The sequence below is a fragment of the Eriocheir sinensis genome, chromosome 39, assembly GCF_024679095.1.
Source record: "Eriocheir sinensis breed Jianghai 21 chromosome 39, ASM2467909v1, whole genome shotgun sequence".
NCBI classification, from domain to species: domain Eukaryota; kingdom Metazoa; phylum Arthropoda; class Malacostraca; order Decapoda; family Varunidae; genus Eriocheir; species Eriocheir sinensis.
The window spans coordinates 4,008,612-4,031,556 of record NC_066547.1 but is presented as its reverse complement, the minus strand read 5'-3'; the positions used below and the strand labels follow the sequence as shown (position 1 = coordinate 4,031,556).

Here is a 22,945-nt window from a genome sequence, read left to right as displayed (position 1 = left end):
TATATATATATATATATATATATATATATATATATATATATATATATATATATATATATATATAAACCTTCATTATAATTCCTATATATGGTAGTATCTACATGGCAATTAATACTATCATATTTACTCCACTGAATATTGCTACCTGCTGAAAGTTACTGTGGAATGTGGAAATTCTGCACTGTGAACCATACTGTTAATTAGGCATGAGGAAGTACCATTTTGTTTATAAAATATCCATTTATCCCAAAGCACTAATAACTTGTCTTATTAAAACCATAAAACAGTAAAAGAAAAAGCACTCACTCTTTTCTCAATTTCCTTCCCCCTTAAGACCCAATGAACAAGACAGTTAGCAGCACAAAATGAATGAGTTCATATCAAATCACAACATCCAGCTCAAACAAGATGAGCTCCATAGATCCTTTGAATATTATACGAGTATGTAAAGGTTCCTCTTGCTGCTCTAGTGACACTCATGCTTACTATTGACATGCATGCACTCTTCTGGATCAGATTTTCTACCTGAATTGTGTACTGTAAATGCATCTAGAAATGTCGACCAAAACATATCTGCACTACACCAAACTGAGCTTACAACATTTATCAGCACTATTACAAATGTACATGCATAAATAAATTTAACTGAGATTATTTTCTGTGATTTCCAGCATGCATGATCTGATTCTATTTCCATCATATCTTTACTCAAGAGTGGAGATTAACATCACTCATCACAACACTCAAACCTAGACTTTAGAACTACATACTTACATACATACATACATACATACATACATAGACACAAACGTTGTCATTCACAATTTCCTCTAATACACATTTACAACTATAGTTGTGACATTGCTTATGACCATTAATACAACATAATTTTAACAATAACAACAATATAATCTACAGTTCACTTATGTCCTTAAACACTATTATAATCTTATTCTTGTAAGGGGGGCACTTGTCAGGCTTGGAGTGCTACCCAGATTGGGGCTTAAGGGATGCTGAAGGAATCTTGAGTTTACTGATAACTGACCCACATTGTCAGTACAAACAAATATCTTCATCATGGATGACCCTAATATAATTTTTATTCACTAAATTCTTCCTCTTTTACTTATAAAATTCAACATTAATCAACAATTGAAGTAAAAGAGACTTAAGTTACTTAAAAATTAGCTAAAATATCTTTGGGATAATATCTTAAATCTATGTAAGAACCATAACAACGGTTTGGTCCACAGAAAATAAACAATTTTTCTATTTTAAAACACTATGACCAGATCTTGCCATCCAAGCAAATGCATGTCTTTAAAGATCTTGAAAATGCAAATATAAAAGGGGAACAGTCTACACAAATTTGTAATAATTGTGAGTGTGCTACTTGTGTAAATGGCTGATGGCTCAGTGTTTTAGAAGAAGTAAGCAACAGGCATACACCAGTTATTTTTTGCTTGCTTAAATGTGAATCATGCCATTTAAAGTTAAAAAAAACTATTAATTCATCAATTTAACAGGTTTTCCTCCAATAAGATACCTAAAGTATCTTGTATAAGTGATCTTAATTTTCATAGTCCAATGAAAGAGTTATGGTAAAGGTACAAACACTTAGGCTGTCACTGCTATTACAACTATGACAAGATGCAGAGATGTACAGGATTGATGAAGCCTACACTGTATCAGATATTTCAGACATAAATCAAGGAATAGCCTTTGCAGTCTATATTCATATTTCATTTCTATAAATAATGAGTGTCCACACAGCTTGCAATTACAAATGAACTACATATTTCACATGTATGAATGCCTTTACAAACTGCCATTTTTCACCTTGAATCAACAAATATGTGCATATATTAAATAAATGAAAACAATAGGAACTTGATTAGTAAAAATTAGCTTCAAAACATTTTACCTACATATTCATAAAATAAATATACATTAAAAACTACAATGACATTCAGGTATTATGGTGAATCTCACTCTAGGCCATTTCACACCAGGCTCAATTATCATTTCTGAACTAAGTACCATATATACTCAAATAAAGTCGCACTGTTTAACAATACTTTTTAAAGTTGGTTTGAGTTGACTTTTACATGAACATTACTGCCACTACCACTGCTACTACTACTATTACTGCTACTACTACTACTACTACTACTACTACTATCACTACTACTATTACTACATTACTGGCCTTAGAATCATATAAGACTCCAAAGACCACAAGCTGTGGGATACCCTTTGGCTCAACTCTAGTGTCTGCCTTGCGTCTTGGGGGCCTGGGTTCAAATCCCGGGCAGATTGTTGTGAAAAAAAATTTATTCTCCTGAATAGATCAAAATCTCCTGTGCTTCAAGAAGTAGTAATGCCCACCATGACACTACTACTATTACTACTTCTCTAGGGGCCTGAAGTGATTCATCAATCAGACTCGTCAGCCTCGGTGGGCTTGACTATTACACGACACTGAACTTTATATGAGTATGTATAGCATACTATATTTGTAATTGGTTATTTCAGAGCATTTCACAGTCTCAATAGTAGTACTTCTCAAAATAGATTGAAATTAAATAAATAAATAAAAATTAAAAATCCATTTAAAGCTTCATTTCAATGGTAAAATTATTTTGGAAATAAGCATCACCAAACAAACTTGAAGACTACAATAAACTAAAGGAAAAGTTTAAAACTGTGAGGGAGGATGTTTCATGACTATAACCTGCTACTGTATGTACTGATGTATATCTCTACTTGTTCCCTTTAGAAGAGGCTAGGGCTGGAAAGTCTTCAGTTTTCCTTTTTTTTTTTTTTGTAATATTAATACCACCTTTCCCATAGATATCCTGATCCAGCCAATCTACCTAACTGGTGGTCTCAAAGCCACATCTTGCCTTTCTACTTGACCTTCATACACCCTTTTCACAAATGTGCCATTCTGCATTCTCATGGCATGCCCCACAAGTTTACTGTATTGTTTCACACATTCCACCACCCTGCAGTCATCACTTTTTGCTCTCATATTTATATAACATCTTCATCAATTTCCTTGTTATCCCCATGCTCAGACTCCTACAACTGATCCATATCTTCCTCTCACTGTTCTATTGCTCAGTTCTCCCTGCCATGCTCAAATGTTTATATAGAACTAAGCCTTGATACTTCAACATTTTCACCTTCTCTAACATCTCCTCTTGCAAGACTAATTCAAGTAATGTTTTACCCAGTTTATGTACTATATACGATGTTGCAAAATCAATAACTTATGCCTACTTTCTAGCAAAATAAAAACATTATTCTTTATATATACTGAAATTGTCTTGATATTTGAAAGAAAAAGTAGACTGAAGTTCTATGATACATTCTGTTTCACCAATGATGGTGTTAATGGTTTGCTAAATCTCATGTATATAACACTAGGTATTAGTAATCTCATGTTTGTATGGCTTGATAGAAATTAGATGTCATGGTGAGGCACACCTCAGATGTCAAACAAAAAAGCATGTGCATTAAACTGTAAGATAAAAATAAGCTGGATACCTGTATAAATTGTCAGTTCTCACAACACCAATAAACATGCAAGAGAATCTTTGTACCCAAATCATACCTAAGAAACTGAACATCACACCTGTCACAACACTGTCCAGTTACTATATCACAATTATCAACAGGTTTCATCGTCTTCCATATGAAATGTTTCATCCAAAATTAGCTAGCTGGGAAAACCTCCTAAACATACAGCCAACTACTCAGTAGAGCTTGCATTATATGCATTGCATTATCAATTATGCAATTATTTGTTGAAAAATTAAACAGCCACTAAAATCAAGCAATGTTACATTATATACTTTCACAAATCAAGATAATACTTGTAATGTATATACTTATCAAAGTTCCAAGCACTTTAGTCTTGGAAAAGGCAATTAATCAACTTTTCTTCTTTCAGCCTATTACTGGTTCCATAAAAATAAATTTGAGAAATCTTGGCACTAAAATTTCCTTTATCAGAAGATATGCCAAAATGAAAAGAATCACCATTTTTTTTTTTTTTTTATCACACAAAATGGCATTGCCTCAAATGCTATGGTTTTAGTTTTGATCAATGGGCTACAAATGACATGAAAACCTTTAACAACTGACCATGTCCTTGAGAGTATCAACTTCTGCAGCAAAAACTATCAACTTTTATCAACATTCTAGGTAGAATAATTTGAGATATTAGCATCAAAGCAATCTATTGTATTATTGTATTGTACTTCCTGAGCCCACATTATTATATAATATATTATCATGGAAAGAACGATGACTTTGGCAGATTTGTGACACATTAAATAGCACTGGTTTTCCTAAGTTAAATTATGAGCCATTGCCAGGAAGTTTAGGTGCCACATTACTTTCATAAGCTTATTCCTGGTGGACAAATAAAAAGAAATATTACTTCACATCAATATTAATTACAGCAATGCTAACAATAATAATAATAATAATAATAATAATAATAATAATAATAATAATAATTATTATTATTATTATCATTAAATAATAGTGATAAAATAATAATAATAATAATAATAATAATAATAATAATAATAATAATAACAACAATAATAATAATAACAATAATAATAATGATGTGATAATAGTCCCAAAGCTGAAGTACATTTTGGCTCTAAGTATGACAAACTTCATTTCAATACCATCAATACGATTCATGCAATGCAATGAGAAGTAAATTTACAGATTGACAAAAGTCCTCTTCTTATATACATATGTAAAATAGTTAAACCACTAACATAAAACAATATACTCTGACTATATCTTAATCTACAACAAGAGGGTCTAACATACATGAGATTCATTTCTTTGAACCAGCTTCAAATTAATTGAAAAATTGAAACAACTCCAAATTTACAATAATAAAACTATATATATATATATATATATATATATATATATATATATATATATATATATATATATATATATATATATATATATACATATATATGTGTATGTATGTATGTATATATATATATATATATATATATATATATATATATATATATATATATATATATATATATATATATATATATATATATATAATGAGAAATAGAGTGCAACACAACAAGGGTAGCTTACCATGATCATGTTATGATATGATCTTCATTAATATCACATGGAGACATACTGTAGCAGAGAAATGTCAGACAAAGCTCCATTTCACATCTGCAGTGAGATTCACCTGAATTGAATATATCTTAAATGACATTTTTAACAGAAGCTACTCAGTCAAGTCAAAGCAAACCAGGGGCACAAAGTAATGCAGGAAGATAAACAATAATATCTAACACGCCAATCTGCAAAAAGTGATGACTATCTTTAGATACTATTACCCACAAAACATTATAATCCTTCCACCCTGATGATATTTGCAGCACAGATTCCAGGGATGAAGAACGGGGGTTTACATCTATGGAGAGTGAAGTTTCTGTAGGCTGGTTGGCAAGATGCAACAAGGCAGTCTGACCAGCTAACAGTTAGCCCCATTGCCTGACTGTTTCTCTCTTTATTCCTGAAATGACCAAATTCAATGGTCATTTATAATTCTTACCACCTTCACTTTGGACTATATTTTACTATATATTTTCAAAACGTTTGCTAAATTTAATCTATAATATATAATGAAAGTATGACATTTCTCATGCATATTAACTTCACTGTTATATTCATAAAAGGAATAATGCTAAAAGGAATAATTACCACATTAAACTTTAACTATATTAAAGTATGTTAAACAGGTATACCTATACAGGTCATCCATAACCAAGCTTTTGGAACGTGTGTATCCTACTATAAGCAAATTTCTTTACTCCCAATCTCTATATTATAGTCGTCCTGGCTTTTAATGCACCACACATAGTAGACACCGGTATCAGTGAAAAACAGATTTGAAAGATCAAGCATATTAAGAGTTTATAAACCCCTATTGGTACTTTAAAAGTTCAAACAAATCTTTTGTTTCTGTTACTTAGTGGAATATGCATATACATACATGCATATACTATAGCTTAAACTTTCCTGCTCCAACCTTCTGGCGTAAACGTAAATTGAATTAATCAACCACTGAACGGCCTGTGTGAGCCAACAGGCTTTCTGCTGCCTGCTAGTCCATGTTTCCATGTGTCTGTGGTGCAATGGTTAGTGTGCCTAATTACTAATCTGCGGGCCTGGGTTTGAATCCCAACCTGGGCATTTGGCGTACAGGCCACCCAGCTGTTCACCCTTCCTTTCGGGAAGGTTGATAAATGGGTACCTGGAAAAACCTGGGAAGGTAAAGTGGTAACCTGAATGTGGCACTGGCCCTGTGTCCTAGGTTAATGGGTTCTGTCCCAGCAGAGGCTCAAGGGACTGAAATGAGCATTGGAGCCACACACAGCTAATAGCATTTGTTCCCAAATTTACCTTTACCATATGTCTCAGCGGGTAGTATGTTGGCTTGAGTCCCAAGAGGGGTCTGTGTAATTTATGCAATACAAAGCTGCTTTACAGTAGGGGGTCATGCTTAGGAAAGTGTGATGGCCAGGAACGCTTGCATTTGGTTTTAAAACATCTTTCTGTGTTAGTAGTAAGCTATGTTTGAAGATGTTTGTGCAACAAGAACATCATGTAACCATATGCAAGTGTATATTGAGATTCACTGGCATGCTATTACACATTAATTTTCATATCCAACTTGGGCAGCATTCATCACAAGCACCCATCATTCAAAGACCCATGCCACCTTTCTGTTATATACGTGACCACTCCTCAAGTATGCATTACCCATTTGAAGGTATGTACCACCTACCTCTTTTGACCTACTAAAGATATCCTTCCCCACTCCACAACAAGGGCAGAATTCTTCATCAGAACATTTGAGGCTCATCCTATTTAGATTCTCATTTGAAATCTGAACCTTTTCAGCTCTACCATTCAGGGATGCAGTGCAGATCCATCTAACCTTCCCCATGTCTACATGCATAAGCCTGTGAACATCCTCCTTCCTCATCTACCCTATGATTTCAATAACATATAACATTGCACTCTTCACACAAGCCACAAATCTAGATCAAGAGAAAACTCCCTTGTCTGCATTCACACATCTGCATGGTTGCATCCTTATACATTCCCATACATCTTTATCCAGCCATTCTCAAGTCTAATCAAAGCCCATTCAGTCACTTCTCTAGGAACAACAAAGTGCCTAACTGGTACTGAGATTACTAACTGCCCTTTTTCTTCATAATTTTCCTTAAAGTAATATTTTCAAATGGTTTTAAATAACAATCATACACAGATGTGGAAATTAACACATTTTTGCTTCTTCAAGTCCAGAAAACAAAATATGTATTGCCCTCAGTGCCTGTGGAGCTCCATACAAATTTTTGCTATGTAGTCAGGATACCAAAATCCTCCATCCTCCCTTGCACCTTTCCTCCCACAGCAAGAAACAAAGCTCAATATTGAGATTTTTACTGTAATTGTAAGACACCTCTGCAAAGTGACTGAAAAAAGTGACAACATATTTCATTGGTCACTATTTAACACGATTCTTTGTAAGAGTTTCCTTTTAACATGAGGCCTAAATTTGTGGCAACTGTGTGTATTTACCTAGTTGTTCCTTTGTCATATAGTGAAAATGAGCTGTGCTTAATTCATTTGTACTTATAGCCCTGTAATTATGCATGAAAAAATGAATCTTCATGTTCATATGAGATGGTTCAGTATTAGTCCAAACTGTGGCAGTTTTTCTTAAAAACTTCTCACAATTTTACCCGCACTCCCGATTGTGAGTTGCCGCAGCACACTGGTGAATAACTCCTATGCGCTTCTTCCGAGTGTGAGTGAAGTAGGTAAGTCGGAGAGGGTATTTGCGAGACCTCACAGGAACTTCGTTTGATAAGGCACCTGGTGTCTAGTCCTCAGAGCTGCATCAAAGGGATGGATACCCATACCAAATGAATTTCATCTTTTTTCTTCTTCATACTTATTTATAAATATGAATAATCATAAATTATAAATATGAATAATAAGGGATATTCTGAAACGGTCTCCCCATTTTACAAGGATTTAACTTCCCAATCCCATATTATCTACCTTATTTCTGTTTATGCTTAATGTCATATTATCCTCCATTATTCTCTCCAGAAACCAAACCATCTTGATCCCCAGTACTTCCTATGAATTACAATCCCAAACAAGCTGAATAGCAGCATACGAAATGAAGTGAATGTTTGAAGGTATGAAACAACTGTACTAGAAGGTGAGATTAAACACACAGCCTCCAGTGACAGTAATAAGTGAGACTTATAAAGCAAACTTTTTGTAAGGGTACACCTACGAAGAAAAAAAAAATGTTTATCCATGGCAATATTATAGAGCAGATTTCCTTTCAACCATAACAGTATTGAATGGCATAATCTTTCCTTTCCTGACATACTTTTGTTGATGACCCAAACAGAGCTACACATATATGAACCTGACCCCTTGAAAAGAAAAAAAAATAAAGTATGAAACCATGGACATATGTATACAAACAGTCTATAAATGTGCACAGCTTAAAATAGCAATTGATATCTTTAAAGTATCGTAGAGTCCCCTAATAAGCGTGATCATAGTATGTGAATCACCTAATATGCACGGGGGGTCTTACAATATATCTAAGCCTTCACGCCTATGAGATGAACACTGGGGTATATGAAGTACGATTCAAAGTACAGCAACAATGACATTCCCGTCTTATACGCATGTCACCCCTTTGAAAATCTGACTGGCTGTTCTGCTGACAGTCACCCTTCTTGCTGTTCTTCCCCATCCACCAGCCTTGGCTATTCCATTAAATGCTCAGTATCACCCTTCTTATCATCTATTGAGGTCATTGCTCCCGCACATGAGTTAGCAGAGCACAAACAGAAATGATATCCAATGAAATGCAGAATAGGCCCTAGTCAATAAATTACATCTCCTGGACGTATATTCATGAGATGTATGCATGCTTGGTTCAAAGAAAAATACAAGCCAATCACAGATTGCATTTGAAGGTGATGTGGCTAGAGGTGGATGGAGCTTAGCCCAAGGGCTGCACATCCACAACCACACCCACACCCACATACACTCTCTTTCACTCACTACTTTTTTATCTCCCTCCCTATCACTCTAGTATCTTCATTTTTCATGTTTACCCTCACACTCTTATACTTATTCTCACAATAGGGAACTTTGGCTCTTCTGGTGAGACACAGTAGCATTCTGTACAAAGTGCATGATTTCATTTAAATTTCAATGGAGTTGGATGTGGATCAGAGGCATAAATATAATCTCAAATTTGAATTTTGATGCCTCTGATAAATATCTAGCATTTTTAAAATTTACATGAGATCTTATAAGGTTTTTATGTCTGTTTATCATCAGAGCCAGGTGTCCTATTGTGGGAATGAGTATGAGAGCTAGAGCAAGCATGTGCATGACAGAGAGACAGAGATAGAAAGTGTGTGTGTGTGTGTGTGTGGTTGTGCAGCCTGCAAGCATGATGAGGACTAAGCTCCGCCAACCTCTTGCTGTATCACTGTAGGGCATGAACTGCAACTGGCTTTAGTTTCTCAGGGCCCAATAACCCTGATTCAAGCCTTAGAACCCACTCTCTCTTCCCCCGCAAATTCATCCTTTAAATCATTCAAGATAAATAGCTTACTGGATTTGTATTATTTATTGACCTTTCATACGAGTATGATGTACTTTATGTATTTTGTACTGTATTATGTTTATGTAGGTTTGGTATAGGCTAAATGCATTTGTGATCAGTCTAAAATGGTGGATGTCTGACCGCATACCCTATACTACACAAATTTGTGGGACCAAATACCTGAATTTATTATATGCAAGGGTTTCTATCACCCAGATTTTCACATATTAGGTGACCCTAATGTGAGAAAATCATTTGAAAATTATTCACTGCTCAATAACATACTACCCAAACATTCAGCTGCATAAACCACAAAGCACTACACCCACACGAGTGATCAGCAAGGTTAAAACTTCACCCTACACCCAGAATTGCAGAAAAAAGGTTTAGGAATTTTTTCTAGAATGTTTGTCTGAGAATGAATAATGAGGATGACTGAATAAAGGTCCAGACAGTCTAGTCTATGAAATCTCATGTGAAAGAAAGATTATCTACTCACAGCACAAGGAGTCCTCTGCATCAGGTGTTCCAGCAGTGTTGGCCGAGTCACTGGGGTAAGGCTGCACATAATTGGAGGGGAAGACACCGATAGCACCCTCTATGGTCCCTTTCCACCAAGCAGCATCTTCCTTGTCAATCACCGAGATTATGGCACCAGCCTCAAAGGTCAGCTCATCTTCATTCATTGCAGTGTATGGGTAAAGGGCCTCCACTTGTTCTGCAAACCCTGTGCATAGTAAACAAACTCAACATTAAAAATTTATCCCTGTGGAAATCAGCACCACTATAATCAGGGGCTATATAAAAGAGGAGCATCTACTTGCAGAGGCTCCTACCTACCTTAAATACTTCTTGTACCAGCCAAGAGTATTTCATATGATTAATGGCACAAAAACCCAGTGAGCAGGGGTAACTTCTGGGCAGTAACATCCCATATAACTAGAGTTGGCATTCGCAAACTATGCAGGTAATAGGCCTCAGTCTCACAGAACAATCGCTGATATGATACTCCTACGTTTATGTGTTGACACTTATTTTTATTTATTATTTTTTTTTTTTTACGTCGTTGCCTGTTGCGCCGGTAGGCATCTTCCTGGTGGGGCCTGATGGTCGGCCCAAGGCTTCTTCCAGGTGGGGCCTGATGGTCAGCCCAGCCCATTCTGGCGCAGGCGAGTGTTTATAGTGGCGCCATCTTGCATTGGCTCATGCTGCCCCCCGGAACTTGTTCTTGATTCGCTTGGATGGCTTCCTCTAGAGTCCGGGTTGATGGGTGGTCTTCAGGACAGCATGTGGGTAATTTTAAGCCACTCGGCAGTGACTGAAAAATCCGAGTGGTAGTGTGGGGATTCGAACCCATGTCATCCATCACGCAGTGAATGTGGGCCCAGTACGCTACTAGTTCAGCCACTGCCTACCCTAAGTCTAAACCATGTGAATCAAGAATGAGTTCCTGGGGGCAGCATGAGCCAAGAATAAATGGTGCCACTATAAAAATTGCCTGCACCATGATGGGCTTGGGCCAATCACCAGGCCCCTGAAGAAAGCCTACTGGCGCTATAGGCGAACACGCAAAAAAAAAAAAAAAAAAATCACCTCCAGGTCACTACTTAGTGTTCATACCTCACAGCCCTAAATTATAACACGGAGCACAAGTGACTTGATGATTTGAATCTTTGCCCATCTGCAAAAGGGACAGAAGAGGGAAATGTATAGCTATTCTTTTTATGGCTTACCGTTTGACGCATCATTTGGCCCCTTCATCGGCTCATCTGTGGGTGGGGTCACGGTGACCTGGGTGAGTGGGTTGGCAGAGGTAGGGGAAACTTGGTCAGGGGGAGCGTCCTCTCTGTTGGTCAGCTCCATGGAGACTGGTGTGGAGCGAGAGGATCCACCCTTTATTTTAACGTATGTGGCAGGGAACCACCCTATTTGGCGCTTCTTTCCTTTAGCCTGGGTGATATAAATATTGAAAAATTAAATGATATAATATGTGTATGTGTGTGTATTTTATCTAGTTGTATTTCCCTAGTTGTGATATGAAGTAAGATACACTCAATGGGTCCTGTCTCCAGATCTCATATTTTCAAGTTTAACTTAAATTTCATAAATATTTTAAGCTGGCTGAAAACTGACTGCTGGTAGCAGATTGGTTTGCACAAATGACTCCAGATCACCACATCTGCATGCTGACCACCCAGTCACTGCCTCCCCAAAGTAAACTAATTATCTACCAATCAAACAAAAAAGTTCTTTACAGGTTTTGGTTTAATGAAAAATTCATTAAACACAAATTCATGACTACAAATTTGTAACAATTTTAACTTTACTAGTAAATTCATTCTGAAAGCAATGTCATATCAACGCAAATATAGTTTATAGTGTAACTGTTTATTTTACAGCTTAATCTGCTTCTTTTGAAAATCACTCGGCATCATCAATGGCAACTGATTCCAGCAAACTCTGGGTAGGGAGTTGAAAAAAAAAAAAAAAAAAAAAAAAAAAAAAAAACCTTAGACATTAAAAATGTCCCCTTTATCCTGAGCCTGAGCCATGTTTTCTCCCATGTTTGGAGAGCTCCACTGCCTCAGTGTTGATTTCCACAACTGTTCCTGCTTCCCCAGCTAATGTGAGAAATGTGGTTTGAGATGATGATGACAAACAGGAGGTTATCAGAGGATGAATATATGACCAATTTATTTACCTGGACCTCTCCTTCCCACCAGCCAGAAGCTGTCTTTTTACGTATCATTACCAGCTGTCCACGCTGGAGACTTAGCTGATTGCTACTTGTTGCATCGTAAGGAGCCAAAACTGAGGCAATCTCAGGCTTCTTTCCTTTGCTGCCCTGCAATTAGAGTCAAAACTTAATTATTCATGAATAATACTCTGATTACCTTTTAATCTGCTGTAGGTAGATGACCTGTGGCTGCTACTAACCAAGTGGGTTGTGTCACCTTATGAAATATATATATATATATATATATATATATATATATATATATATATATATATATATATATATATATATATATATATATATATATATATATATATATAATTTGACTTCTTGACACATTACTTAGTCCTATGGGTTTAAGTGCATGAATTTCTATGTTTAGAGCGAGGTTTATAGAACTATTAAAAATAACTTTTATGAAGGAAATATGAAAAGTGTGAAATAGAAAAGCTAAATAGAAAAGGATGACTAAAGGATCTTAGAATATGTCTGAAAAAACAAAGCTGGGAACTCTTTTGTCATGGCCACCCTTCAGGGAGAATTCCCAGTGTAAAAGAGGCATCAGAGACAAAAAATAGAAAAGACAGGAAGCAGGCATGTGAAGTGTAGATATACAACTTACAAGATAAATGAACATACATAATCGTGGGTAAAATACATGCTGGGGCAAACCTGTGTAAGTTAAATAAACAAGGTAATACCTTGGGTGACCTGGGTGACTTAGCAAGGTCCATCACCTCCTGAGACGCAACAAGGGAAGACAATCAGGTTAGTACACTCTAAGAACACCATATACTCTTTCTTCTGGCCTAATCCTGCTGATACACTGTTGCTTAGCAGTAATTAATTCAATTCAGTTATCATACAGTCTACAATGTTCCTGTTTGAAGTCTATCATTCAACTGCTGACTTATACATGTGCTTTTTAACCTACTGTATTCACAAGACTTAAATCAATAATTTTGATGGCTAAAGTAGTAACATAATAACTGCTACAGCTTAAAACAGATGATGAAACATAGATGTGTCTATGCCACACCATCAGTGCTATCAGCACGACCAATGATGAGACTCACGAGGCAGAAACTTGGTATAAAGTTTGCTTACCAATCATATTACCTTTGTCTCCTAAAAGATACTGCTTAATTTGCAATATAATCTTATATAAATATTTTCTTATTCAAAATTTATATTTTATATTTATTAAGCCTTTTGAGAAGTAAAATTCTACTATAAACAATTATTCTTATGATATTTAATGATTTAACTTTTCCATTTTCAGAAACCTATAAAACTGAATAACCTCAAAAAGACAGTCATATACAGACCTTATATAACCCTAAATGATGCTAGAGCTGTAAATTGCAGTGTGCTGCGTATACACAAATGACTCAAGATACCAGGACAAGATTCATTCCAAAATGAAAGAAATAGTGCTACAGTCATAATCTTCAACAAAAGAAGTAATGCACTACACAGTCATATAAATATGATAAATTCTACATATTACATTAGGGAAAGAACTCAGAATGGTCACTCATAAACCACAAAAAACAAGCATCAAGATAAAATCTACTTTTATAAAATCTTCGAAATACTGAGTGAGCCTTCCGAGTTTCTTTCATAAAAAAATAAAAATAAAAAATAAAAAATATAATTGATGAGAAAATAAATCTTGGGTAAAGAGAGTTCCATTGGAATTACTCTAACCTTGTTTTCTAGTTCGTCGTCCTGCATTGTGAAAGGTGCACAAGAAAATGCAGGGTTAAAAGACATATTAAAGATGGCAAGATGTGTCTAGGATGCCGACTGCGCAGCTGAGCATATGTGAAGCTAATAGAACTATTAATAATGACAAAAAACTGTAAAAAGCTTATTTACTTAGAATGTAAGTAATGGTTCATCATTTCAGCTAAGCATCCTGCAATAAATGCTGCAAATGCTAAAAAAAATATTGCTTTAAATCCTACACAGCTCCAAGCTATCAGCCAAATTTTGTGTTCACTGATTTTGTTATACCAAAATGAAATAATTTATAAGATTCCTCATGCATAAATACAAACATGAAACAAGATGAAAAGTGCAGAGTACATATCAAAAGTTCTGTATTTAATGCATAGTCAAACATAAAACTGCCTCATCAAACATGAACTGGACACCATAACAAAAAAATGCGGAAAAATGAATGCATGAATAATCTATTCTTTATGAAAACAATAACAATTTTAAGAACTAATAATACATAATTCAATAGACTGAAAAAATAAACATATTTATATAGTTTCTAATCTCAAAATACTTTTACACAAGGATTTTTATAAGTAAGAATAAAAATAAAATAAAAAGAAGAGAATAGCTAGCTGATCAAGATTACATAATGAATTATGATTATAACCTTAAATTAAAAAAAACAGCACTGTTACCAGCCTTAATCATTATATATGTCACTTTAAAGAAAATAATTAAAATTATAGATATTTATCAGCAACAAAACATCAAGCAAAAGATGAGACTACAGTAAGTGCTTCCGTGTGCCCCGAGACAAGCCCCACACTGTGTTGAATGATCAAGCAGCAAACACTCAGAAACTTTGTGCATTAAAACAATCAGACAAATTTACTGTGACTTTACTTGTGTGCACATTTGAAAAAAATAAATCAAATGTCACATATTTGTGCAGTTTAAACGATCCATTGCAGTGCAACATATCGAAGCAGCATAACTGCATCACCTGAAGATACACACAATTACTGAGGCTTGTATATAAAGTATTTATTGTACTGTATCAAATAAAAAGCAACATTCACCAATGTTTTCAAGCATCTTGTGTAAAATAGTTACAAGTGTTTGTTTTTTATTACCTGATTAACCTTCAGATTAGCCGAGTCAGGGGTCTGAACAGTTGCAGGGGTGGTGGTGGCTTTCCCTTGCTGAGTTATTGTAAGCATGGAAATCAAGCACAATCGAAATGAATCATCAGTGGTACTACATTACACTACAGACAGTGAGAAATATGTAAAGAAAGGTTGCATAGTCTGGGTGGCAAGAAAACTTCTTTTACGCAAAGTAAACACAAATAAATCCAAACAAAATATCCTGAAAGGAGTTACAATGATCTGGAATATTATGCAATATTGCATTTAAATTTCAAGCTTATGGCCTTCTCAATTTTCCTTTTTCTATAACTAGACCAATGTGCTGTTCCCTCAAAGAGGCGGCCATGGCAGAGGTGTCTCCAATTTTCCATGTTCCAGCACTCCCTCTCAGCATACTTATTCCCTCGCACACCAATTCTTTCTCTCCAGTACTCGACCCCTCTATTGATCTATTTCACTGGTGGCCTCCCCTTAACACCCTCTCCCTCAATCCTGCCCTCATAGTTTTTTTTTTTAACTGTAAACCTCATTCATTCTCATCAGAAGCCCAAGTTAAATGGGAGCACCAAGTTTCACCCATTCAAACACTCTATAATCCACTTCTTTTGCTATTACACCCTTACCAAACCTCTCATTCCAAATTCATGTCTCTGATGCATATGACAGAATGTACATATCACTGATTTCCTTTCTTTTCTATCTTTAACTTCTATAAATATACTCTTTAGCATAAATCTTCTGTGATTCCAACTATATGCAATGGCCTTTCTTCCCTTTTCCTACTTCAAATAACTTTCATTATGCATAATCTGCTTGCTCTACAGCTCTAAGCATGTTTTTACAACATAATATATGCTGCAACAATGCATCCTCTTTCTATCTTTAACAACTCATTCAAGTCATCAATCATTCCCTGCATTTTCATCACTTTATCCTTCACTCTTTATACATGGATAAACATACATGTTTCTTCACATCCTAATTTTCATACATACCACTTTGTATTGACTACACTAAAACACAAAAAATAATATCCATTTGCCTACTCTGTGCATACTGCCTCTTCCACAAACACCTACAATAGCTTTGAGCAGACAAGATTGTAGCCAAGAAAATCCACCAGTGCTGACATCTACCAGGAACCATTTTCCTTTTACTCAGCTGCCTACAAATTCACCTCAAATTTATGTTGAAAATTTCACCTCATTGCCCTCCCTTTTACTTGAATATTTATTCAGCTGCTCTCACATATTTCCTTTATTTTATTTATTTATTTAATTTCATTACCTCATATTCACTGGGACATGCACAACTACTAATCCTTGTTTCACTAAACAACTTCACATCTAAACTATACTATTTTTGTGTGTTTCTGTCTTTTTCTAGTCATTTTTTTCTGATATCCTCTCTGATTTTCAAGTTCCACATCCTTTCTTTCTCTTCTATCAAAGTCCAAGAGTATGTGTTCATGCAGCTCCACCTTTCATTCCCTTTAATACACATAATGATGATCACATACAAATAGAGATCAGCTTTTAATTTAATGGCAAATAACTTCAAAATAATTTCATATTAGCTGCATATAAATGACAGCAACATTGCACATCATCTTTTTCGCTCGTCACCTTCAGAGCTCACGTCTTCTATTATCACATTTACCTGAATACTGGCAGCAACGAACAGGATGCTATTGAGAAAAATTAGCAAATATTCTTTGAAAGAACTTCCATGATGATAATGACATGCCATATAATTTTTCAGGGATAAGTAATTTCCATAGCCAGAAAAGATATTTTCAATGATCATTGCCATTACTGACTGAGAACAGCAATACTATCAGCAAACCATTACAGAACTCATGCATGTAGATATGTGGATATGTCAGAGAATATATAAACTACAGTAAACTGACACACTTATACTATTCTGCACATAATTACAAATTAGAGTGGTTTTCAGCATTTGGATATTATTATCCTCATCTCACAGTAGAGAAGAAATTAACTACAGAAAAATCCCAACAAAGAACTGAAGACAGAAAGGAAGAGGACCACACAGCTAGGCTAACCAAGCAAAGAAGCAGCCCTCCACCTCTCCCACATATCAGCTGCAAAGAAAGCCCTTTATTCCCATCACCAAAATAAGATAAAAGTATTAAAGTCTGTGATACCTCCTCATTACTTTCTTCATTGGCTACCACCTGAAGGTCTGCCTCTGCCTGCTTCTCCCCCAATGCCACCTGCTCCTCCGAGGCAGCTGTCACCTCAGGCTGTTCCTCAACTTTGTCTCCTGCACTTGTTATAAACTGCCATGTCGAGAGAATAATGGCTGCTACAGCATTGCATCAAGAATTATTGCATATTTGGGCAAACCAGTGGCACATAACCATGATATGCTTCACTTATTACACAGTAAAAGGAATTCTATACAACATTTACAGAGCCTTCTGACAATTATAATTATATTTACAAACTGATATGTTTTTCTATACAGTGGGCTTACCAGACTTCTTCTAAATTACTTTTTAAAAATATGCAGATACCAGATAAAGATAGAGAAAGACGTAAAAAGAATATTTCACAAGCCTGATGAATGGATACGTCACAAAGCTAGTTTCAGGGTATGAAAGGATTTCCAGAACATACATGTAGACAGTAAAAATGTTAGGGGAAATAATTTTCTCTAAAGTATAAAAGTCATTTAGTAATCACCAGAAATACCTGATTACTTTATTTTAGCGAGGTGACTTTGCAATCCTGAGGCTCGGCTCCCCTCTGTCTGACTGACAATACCAAGCCTAAACATTACGATGACATTAACAAATACAGCATTGGTGCTGTCAGTCATTCATGATGTATAGATTAGAGATGGGGATATTTTTCCCTTTTTTTTTGTGTGTACAGCCAATGCCATTCATTCACAAAAATATAAGCAGAAGTCACAAAGAAATATTTTTTGCAATTATCGATTTTATATTATATCTTATATATTATTATATAATTTATATTTTGTCAAAAGTATTTTAGCTACTGGATTGGGGGTCAGAAAATCAGTCATAACTAGCTTATCTTCACAAATTTTGCTATAAGATTGCATCATGTGACTGCTGGAGGGTGTACGAGCCTAGAGACTTTATTCTGAAAGTTATATTTTCAACGCATATCCCCAAGATACTCTTCTTAGCTGCCAGAGAGGAATATTTACAATCAGTGCCAAAAAGAGGTGAATTCCCAGTCAAAACATTGCATATCTGATAAACCCACTGTATTAAAATTATCTCTAGAAGATTACATATTCATAAAGATCAAACTGGTAAACAATTATAGTTCTCAATATGACTATTATTCAGCAAAAATAAAGTACGTGACTGACAAAAAATATGTATTTGCTATTGTGTTTATCCAGTATATCATTTATAATTTTTTTAATAATCATATTTATTGTTTTAAACTTTCATTTAATAGCCATTTATCTGGAAAATTCAAATTACCATCTATGAAAATCAAATATATGTACACTGCAAAAATCACTACTGTGCAGGAATTATTTGCAGGATTATATATGTGTGTGTGTGTGTGTGTGTGTGTGTGTGTGTTGTCATTCACCATAGTCTGATCATGTGCTGGATACTGGATTGCCAACCAACATCATCCCAAGTAAGATTGGAGCTCAAGTGACAGATCTTGAAGTAGATCCATACATCACACCCACACACACCTGGGAATCGAACCCAGGACCTCTCAGTGGTAAGGTGAGCATGCTAACAATGTGTGTGTGTAATTCACCACGGCATGATCACAAGTTGGACTCGCCTTCGCCAGCAGGTACCCTCACAACATGAGCAAGTGCTCATTTGTCAATCTCTGGGTACTGCCAGGACCTCACACACTACACACCCCATCCCCCTTGCTCAAGGGGGGACAGTAACCACTCCTAGTCAATGGAAAGAATTTGTGTGTGTGTGTGTGTGTGTGTGTGTGTGTGTGTTTATTTGCATGTGATGCCACTATTTAGCCATGTTCTGTTTCCATGTTCTTACTCACCTGGTTAGTCATGAGTTCTACATAATTTGAAGGGAAGATCCCAGAGTTTTCGTTGCAAATGCCATGCCACCAGTCACCCTCCTTCTTGACCACAAGGATAACATCTCCAGCATTGAAAATGAGGTCACCAGGCTCTCCAGACTGAAAATGAAAAACAGATGAAATGCCTAAACCAGATGCAGTCTTGTTATGAATGGCCCTCCAAAATTATCTGACTTTTTTTTTTTTTTTTTTTTTTAATGCAGTATTACCTGATATGGATACAATGCTTGATAAAACTCAGACACATCATCATGAACCAAGTTGTCTGGCATAGGAGGTTCTTCTGGGGCCTCTTGAGGGGTGGTAACAGGCGAGGTAACAGCAGCAGGGCCTGACACCATACGTACAAATGATCTCGGGAACCAACCTCCCACATTGTTCAGTTCTCCAAACCACCACTGATCCTGAAGGGTAAAAATATAATTAATACATTTTCCTCTGGTATATTTAGGTGCTAGATAAAGGTAGTGGGGCAAGGAGGCTAGGAGAGAGAGAAGTAGAGGGTAGAATCAGAAGTAAACCCAAGAAGACATGACAAAGTACTGTAAAATGACCTATGAACCTTGGGTCTGAACAGAGACTGCTAAAGAATGGGCATAATAGAGTGATGCCATTTGAAAAACAAGACCAACACAGGCAAGCATGTATGGAGCCTTCAAACTGAATAGAAATACATGTTCACTATTGCTCCCAAGGTTCTGAACCCCATTATTTACAACTTTTATACCAGCAAAGCCACATACCTGCTTCTCCCTAACAGTTATTCGGTCTCCCTTATTGAAAGACAAGTGGTTTCTCTGCTTGGCTCTCCAAGGGAATACTCCCACAGCCTCACCCATTGCTTTCTGTTGCACTGCTGCATTAGTCACTGCCTCCTCTGGTATGTTCCTGGAAAAGGTTCAAGTCAGTGAAAACATTGTTATAACTATATCAAAATAAGTAATAAAAAAAGGCATAACTAATACATGAAGCTTTCAATCTCTCTCCTACGCTCCACACAGGTACAGTGCCCGCTCCTTTAAACCTTTAAATTAAGTAAAAAAGTGGAAAAAAGATAAAATCTACTTTTATATTTGGTTCTGCTAAAATAAGCTGGTACAGTATATTTTCCATAAAAACTTTTCACTTTCTTCAAATTCTAAGATTCTATAAACCAAAACTAGTGACTTGGGACATGCTAACTAAATTAAGTTTTATAGCATATAATTGCACAATAATGCATATTAAATCAAACCTACAAGTAACCATATTGCTTTCTTCACTGGTTTAGAAGAAACATTATCAGGTCGACATTTTTAGAATTTGTGATGGTGACAAACTATTAGTTATTAACAGGGTTACCACCCTATAAAGATTTCAAAGAGAAACATATGTGGAGGCCTCAGGTTCCCTGTACACACAAATCTGATGTCAAAGATATTGTACTAACAACTTCACTTACTCCAGATGAGTTCTAACAAGAGATTCTGAAACAGCTTCAGCTTCCCTGCTCTCCAGCAACTCTGTGTATGCCTCAGGGAACCAACCAGTCTGGCCACGCAGTTCACCCCCTAACCACCCTGGCTCAACTCCCTCAGTCATTGTTACCTGAAAGGGAGTAGAAGTGATGAAAGATAAATAGTGGAACACACCCCAAACAGATAATAAAGGTCTTCACTCAGAAAATTCATATATGCTTCCTTACTAATGAGACTTTCTATGCAACAAAGGGAGGTCATTCTTTCTTAATTTATGATACAGGATGTGTATGAAAATTCCCTAACTTAACCTAATCTAACCTAACAAAACCCTGACTCAGAAAAATATTTTATTTTTCCTTACTAAATGAGACTTTCTATATAACACAGTGAATGTGATCTTTGTTAATTTATGCTAAAGGTGTCTGGATATCATGTGTTTGAAAGTTCCATTAACTTAACCTAACCTATTGGAAATACAATTTTTGTTGCTTAACTTTTTTTAAATTAATAATTGTATCAACTAAAACTGGCTCGTTTATTAATATAAATACCCATGTGTAAAAATTTGAAACTTCCTGAAAATTCCCGTAAACTTCCCTGGAAAATTTCTAATTTTCTGGAGACTTTCCCACCCTTTTCAACCCTACTTACACATCACTTATAATTACAATTACAATCCATTCTAGTCTTCTTACCACAATTACATCTCCAGGCATGAAGCTGATCTCGTCAGTGTTGCGAGCATCAAACTGATACAGTGCCCGGCGCCTCATCACCCCTTCACCTTGTCCACTAACTGCATTTTCCTCTTTATCTGAAGGTAATAAGCAAAATGAGCACCTGGCAGTGAAGTAGGACAGTACATACATTGCAAAAATTATATTATATTATATTATATTATATATATATATATATATATATATATATATATATATATATATATATATATATATATATATATATATATATATATATATATATATATATATATATATCAATCAGGGCACTTCCCTCACTAATAGAAAATATAAATTTATGATAAACACAGTTTTTAAAGGATTTTTTTCCAGTATAGCTAAAAAGGTCCCATATTCTATTTTCAACTCACTTAGATAAAGGTAAGACATTAGCATTTCTATCAAACACTTGTATGTTGAGATTGGATAAATTTCAAAAAGAATCAATTTCTCAAAATGGTAGTAAACATTATTTCATCTAACTTATGTTTGCTCTATATTGTTAAAAAATCATACTAATTATTTCTGAAAATCTGTTAATTATAGTAACACCTTTGATGTAATCAGCTCTGTAAAATATCATTATTGCTACTGATGAAGACTGGGTAACCCAGGCAATCTTTTTGTTTAAATTTCCTTCCCTGAATATTACTTTGCTACACAGCTGGCCTCTGCCAACACTGTTTTCATCACTGTGCCACACCTAAAACAATCCAAATTATGAGCCCATTGAAGAACTTCATGTTATAGATTATTATTATTATTTTTTTTTTTACAGGCTGTCAAATGTTTTCCCAAACACAAGCCATCAGACCCCATGAAGCCTCCTTCCTCCAGCAATGCCCGCTAATTCATAGTGAAACTCTCAAACCAAACACTCGCAAACACTGGGTTAGTTACTCAGACCAGGATGTTTGAATTAGCCATACATGAAAAACATGCATATAAATGTTAATAGTGAGTGATAGTTCATTACTAATGGGCATGTATCATTAGTTGAGCACAAGTAGCCATCACACCAACCAGCACTGCCAAGTAAGGTTGTCTATGCCTGAGCCCTCAGTAAGGTGTTATTGTGTCGTGCCCAAGATGGATGACTTTGTCAATCAGAAATATATCATTTGTACAAAACAATAAGCCTATGAACACCCAAACAAGTAACTTTGTCCTTAACACAGCAAAGGGCTGAATGGCTTTACAATTCAATTCAATCACATGTAAAGAATATATAACTTATAATATGAAATTATTGTTATATTAAACAGATTATAAGAGAAACAGCTGATTTCATCAAAGTTAGTGTCTTATTTTTAA

General features: G+C 35.4%; 1 protein-coding gene across 20 annotated transcripts in view; it reads right to left on the bottom strand.

Moving 5' to 3' along the window:
* Window positions 1–22,945, bottom strand: part of LOC127008889 (intersectin-1-like) — a 64,412-nt gene that overhangs the window by 18,999 nt on the left and 22,468 nt on the right. For 11 of the 20 annotated variants that reach the window (XM_050881346.1, XM_050881347.1, XM_050881363.1 and 8 more), the window contains 12 exons: window positions 21,590–21,708; window positions 20,876–21,021; window positions 20,178–20,322; window positions 19,644–19,838; window positions 19,393–19,533; window positions 17,520–17,654; window positions 15,335–15,403; window positions 14,184–14,204; window positions 13,175–13,213; window positions 12,438–12,581; window positions 11,470–11,686; window positions 10,236–10,463 (listed from right to left, as the gene is read on the bottom strand). In XM_050881346.1, coding sequence (XP_050737303.1) covers window positions 10,236–10,463; window positions 11,470–11,686; window positions 12,438–12,581; window positions 13,175–13,213; window positions 14,184–14,204; window positions 15,335–15,403; window positions 17,520–17,654; window positions 19,393–19,533; window positions 19,644–19,838; window positions 20,178–20,322; window positions 20,876–21,021; window positions 21,590–21,708 — 1,599 coding nt within the window. The remainder of the gene's footprint in view (window positions 1–10,235; window positions 10,464–11,469; window positions 11,687–12,437; window positions 12,582–13,174; window positions 13,214–14,183; window positions 14,205–15,334; window positions 15,404–17,519; window positions 17,655–19,392; window positions 19,534–19,643; window positions 19,839–20,177; window positions 20,323–20,875; window positions 21,022–21,589; window positions 21,709–22,945) is intronic. The other 9 variants (XM_050881349.1, XM_050881348.1, XM_050881353.1 and 6 more) reach the window with 9 other exon arrangements.